General features: G+C 31.3%; 1 protein-coding gene across 1 annotated transcript; it reads right to left on the minus strand.

The window, feature by feature from the left end:
* Positions 1–262: 262 nt before the first annotated feature.
* On the minus strand, positions 263–3,995 carry LOC117178382 (facilitated trehalose transporter Tret1-like). Its single transcript, XM_033369810.1, has 3 exons — positions 3,789–3,995; positions 1,234–1,635; positions 263–822 (listed from the first exon to the last, which is right to left on the minus strand). Exons 1-3 carry the CDS (start codon positions 3,925–3,927, stop codon positions 263–265), a joined length of 1,101 nt encoding a protein of 366 aa, XP_033225701.1. The 5' UTR covers positions 3,928–3,995.
* Positions 3,996–5,053: the final 1,058 nt, after the last annotated feature.

A 5,053-nucleotide genomic window follows, 5' to 3' on the forward strand; every position in this document is an offset into this window, starting at 1 on the left:
ATCTTCAATTTCCCCACCCAGTTCTTATACTGCTACTTTAAATTGTTTCGTGTTTCTTGTCGAATAATCGCGATGAATTTTATTTCTTGGTCGTCGCACTAATAATGATCATAAATTTATCTTTCCATTGTTTGCAAAATAGGAAAAAAAGGTTTATTTGGAAGTACCGTTGTTAGTTTTTCTTTGCAAACATTTTCATAATAAAAGATAATTTTTTTAGTATCAGCGTAGCTTCTAGAAGTGGCTAGTTGCAGAATGAGGTTTATAGATTCAAAGATTTGTTATTGTTACGTTCTGAGTCTAGTTTCTCCTTCAGTTTTGGATTCTGCATTGCCTGAATTTCCTCCAACGACCTTCCTTTAGTTTCAGGCATAATCCAAAATGTGATCACAGATCCGAAAAGTGCTGTTGTTGCAAAAAAGAAAAAACTCGTGTAGATACCAGCAGCGTTGCTTAAAGCATTGTAACTTGCTGTAGTCCCAAGGGCAAAGCATGATCCCATAACCATCCCACAGGCAACAGCGTTTCCTTTTACATTTATCGGAAAAAGTTCACCTTGAACAATATAGGGAATAGTACCTATTCCAAACTGATACACTATTTGAAAACAAACCAAAGCCACAAGTGGCAGAAAACTGATAGATGAGACATCAGCCTCAAGGTACAATTCCATAAAGAAAAATATTCCAACACTTCCTAAGCAGAGGGAGGCTAATAACCCAGTAGACAAAAAAAGTGTTCTTCTATTAAGTCTTTCTATCATTACGTGAGTTCCAAAACATGCCAGTAATTCAATTCCATGAAGGATTATTACTTGAACTCCTGGATTTATAGCAAGATTACTTTTAGCAAAAATTTCCTGAGCATATGACAATATTGCTACTACCCCTGATAACAGTTGTGTCATCTTTAGGAAAAATATGATCAGCAACCCTCTACGGTTATGCCTTTTGTTTATTAACTGCCAAAAATAGGAAGTTTTCAGTTTTTTATCTTCTTCTAAAGTCAATCTCATTTCATCGATTTCTGAAGTCAATTTATTTGGGTCACGAATTCCTCTCAACTTCATCAAACATTTCATTGCATCATCATTTCGACCTTTCATTAGAAAATAATAAGGTGTTTCTGTTAAAAAGGGAAACATCAGAAGAAAAAGTATTGGTAAGGCCGCAGATGCAAAGTTCAAAACATCGTAAGGTGTGTAGGTTGCAACTATTGTAAAGACGAAAATACCTGCGTTCAGTGATATGTGCATCATGTTAACTAGAATACCTCTGATGCTCTTTTCAGCAATCTCAGTCAAATACATTACAAGAGAATTGAAAGTACCGCCATGACCAACTCCGGCAATAAATCTCGCAATGTAGAGATAAACATAGTTGTTTGCGAGGATGATTAGGATCCAGCCGATCAATCCTGGTAGGGAAAAAAGTAATAAGGTGTACTTCCGGCCTATGCGATCGATGAATAACGGATTTATCAATCCTCCAAGAAGGTCTCCAAGATTGTATAGTGATATTATCAAGCTTCCTTGTTTTGCCGTCACTAGAAATGCTGAACTGTTGCTGGTCAGGTAAGGTATAGCTGGTGATGGCCAAGCTCCGTAGGATCCCCACGTTGCCATCGACACGCAGGCTGTAAATTTGATACTTTAGATTAGCTAGATTATTACAATCATGAAACAATAGGGGGTGCCGAAAAATAAAGTTTTTTCAATTTCAAAAAGGGCCCATTCAAAAACTACGTCACGCAGTTTTAACAATTTTTTTTACCTCAGCCCTTCTTTGTCACATATCACTATAAGAAGCTTGAACCCCACACAGTGACGAAATTTAAATAAAAAAAGATGAATTCTCTTGAAAATAGGTTCGATTCCCGCCTCGCACTATGGAAGAGCCTCGGCGGCCCACGCGGTGAACACTCGCCTAGCAAGGGAGTTGTTCATCTCCAGAGAGTTGTAGGATCGGTACCTCTGCAGAAAAAGGCTTTTCTAAGTGCTTAAAACTGTTGCTCTTGGTGGTTCGGAACCCACCTTAAACTGTAGGCCCCCCTCCCATCACCAAGTAAGTGTGAGGGAGGTGTGTTAAGGAATAGGGAAGAAGGTGCAAGAAAAATGTAAGCCCGTAGGGGACACATTAGAAGCTTCAAACAAAGAATTATACGTTGAAGCTAAAATTAGTAATTTTCAATAAAATAGTTCATTTCAAAGCTCGGAAAGCAGAACAGAACAAGCGCTCGAGCAGTAGCCGCATGTGAGGATGACGCGCATAAAACGAGGGGAAAGAGCAATCGTATTCCGTTTTCTCTTTCTTCGCGTTTTCTGCGGGTCATCCCCTTTCCTGGCTACTGCTCGAACGCACGTTTGATTCTGCTTGCTGAGCTTTTAATTCGTATCCAAATAGTTAAATTTTCACTCCAAAAAAATTAATTTTCCACGAAACAGTTACATTTTCGACCAAAAAAGATAAATTCTCAATGAATAGGTTTTTAATTGACATTTCAATTACAAAACTTTTTAATTTAAAATAAAAAACAGCTTAACCCCAAGAATAATTTAAATTTAAACTAGATTAATTTCTAACCAGAAAGCATGAATTTTCTACTAAAAAATACGAATTTTCAAACAAAATGAAATGATGAATACTCAAATTATAAAAAAAAATCAGAAAAAGATTTCAAGACTCAACCCAAAGGATGATTTTTCATCCAAGAAGATTAATTTCATACAAATTTAATACTCAGATTTTTAACCAGGAAAATGAATGTTCAACCACAAAAATCAAATTTAAAAAAAGTAATTCAACTTTCAACCCGGTACTTAATTTTTCAAGAAAAAAAAATGCATTCTCAATGATCCAAAAATAATATTATTCTACCTAAAAAGACGAATATTTAATAAAATAGTTTAATTTTCAACTATAAAAGATCAACTTGCATTAAAAAGTTTAATTTTTCAACTAAAAATGGAATAGCTACCAAAGAATATTAAGATAGAATATTAATTTTTCTAACTAAATATTTAAATATTGCATTTTTTATTCAACATCGATCTTTTTAGTTCTGAATTCAATTATTGAATTTTTTATTTACACTTCATCTTTTTTAGTTAAAAATCAGTTAATTGGTTGAAAATTACATTTTTAAATAGAAAATCATTATTATTTTTAACAAAAAATATGAATCTTCTACGAAATAGTTTGATTCAACACAAAAAAAAAATTTCTACCCAAAAGATTATTTTTCTATAAAAATAAAATTTTTTAACAAAACACATGAATTTTAAATCAAATATTTGAATCTTCAACTAGAAAAAATAGCCTTTCAATTTAAAATATAAAACTTCAGCAAAAAAATAAATAGTTATACTTTTAGCATAAAAAATTAATTTTGAATTAAAAAAACTATTTGAAAAATATTAAAATTTTCAACTGAAAAGATCAATTTGTAACTGAAATGATGATTCTTTGAATGAAGAAAATTAATTTTTAATACAAGAGTGTAAGATTTAACCCCAAAGGATAATTTTTTAATCAAGAAGATTAATTTTCTAAAATGTGACGAAAGATGTTCAACCAAAAAAAGGAATTAAACAAAAAAAGTTCATTCAGGAATTAGATTTTCAATTAGAAAAATCAGCTTTTAACTAAATATTGAACAGTTACATTTTTAGTATAAAAAATGAATTATAAATTTTTTTAAAAAAATTGCAAGCCAATAGTTTATTTTCCCTTAATTATCAACTAAAGTTATGAATGTTCAAATAACAAAATTACTTTTAATTTTCTTACCACAAATGCCAGCGATGTACTGCAGAAATCGACTTCCTTCATCATTAACTCGGTTGAGATCATTTTCTCGTTTACTTCTTTTCAATTCTTTATTGATATCATAGCTATCAGTTCGAAAAATCCAATTCCTTATTTTCATTTTCAAATCGTAATTTTATTTCACTCAAATGTTTAAAAAAATCATTAATTATCAAATTTGAAAATAAAACCTAATTCTGGAATATTTTTGCGCCACAGGTTGAAGAAAAAGCACGTGCGTGCCTCTCTCCTTTCATAAGAAGACTTACTCGTATCATTAGGGCTTTTAAAACGACTCGCTTATCTATCAAAATTATGGCGCGATAAGCGATATTTGTAAAAGCTGTATTTTTAAATGGAATTCACATGTGACAGAAAAAAAATTGTGGCAATTTTAGTAACGATTATTCAAATTCATCTACTTAAAATATCTCATTTAAATTTTCTTTTTTTAATCGGTACAAATAATTGTTTGTAAATACCCTTATTTTAATTGTTGGTTTTGATTAAAAATACACGTATTTCACGATTTGAAAAATTTTATAATTTCGTTTTATATCGCTCTTCATTATTCAAATATTTTAATTAATGTTTTTAAAATAATGAATAAGGGTCTGAAAAACGGGAATTGCCAATGTAAAAAGTTTGAAAAATAATCCTTTTTGGTTCAAAATTAAATTGTTTTTGAGCTTCGCGAAAATATCCGGTGCTCACTCAAGCGTCGCAAAACAGCAAGAGAAGAAAGAAGAAGAAAGAGAAAAACCATGAGAAAGACAAAATAATTCTGACATTCTGGATTTAATGTCACGCTCAGTCCCAAAATTGACATTAAATCCAGGTTTGACTCTACTTGGATTAATATGCACGAAATCTAAATTTTAATCTTGTAGGCATTTTCATGTTTTCGAAAAATAATTGTCTCGTCCTTATTTTAGAGGAAGTTCATTTTCTCTATATTTTTAAGAAAACTTTTAGGGACTGTATTTGAATTACGTAACAGCTCAAAAGGGGGGGGGGGTCGAGACAATTTGTTACGATTTGTTACCGTAGAGTGAAGGGGGTCCTTCATTCATGTACGTAATTTTGGGAAATTCACAAAAATTTTCTGCTGAAGCTTATCTTTTTAGTCATAAATTTAATTACTTTGTTAAAAATTGAGCAATTTTTTTAAAAGGAAATACTTTTTTATTGTAAATTTAACTGTGTCATTAAGAATTCGTCTTTTTGAGTAAAAAATTTGCTATTTT

This window comes from Belonocnema kinseyi, chromosome 8 (assembly GCF_010883055.1).
Source record: "Belonocnema kinseyi isolate 2016_QV_RU_SX_M_011 chromosome 8, B_treatae_v1, whole genome shotgun sequence".
NCBI classification, from domain to species: Eukaryota; Metazoa; Arthropoda; class Insecta; order Hymenoptera; family Cynipidae; genus Belonocnema; species Belonocnema kinseyi.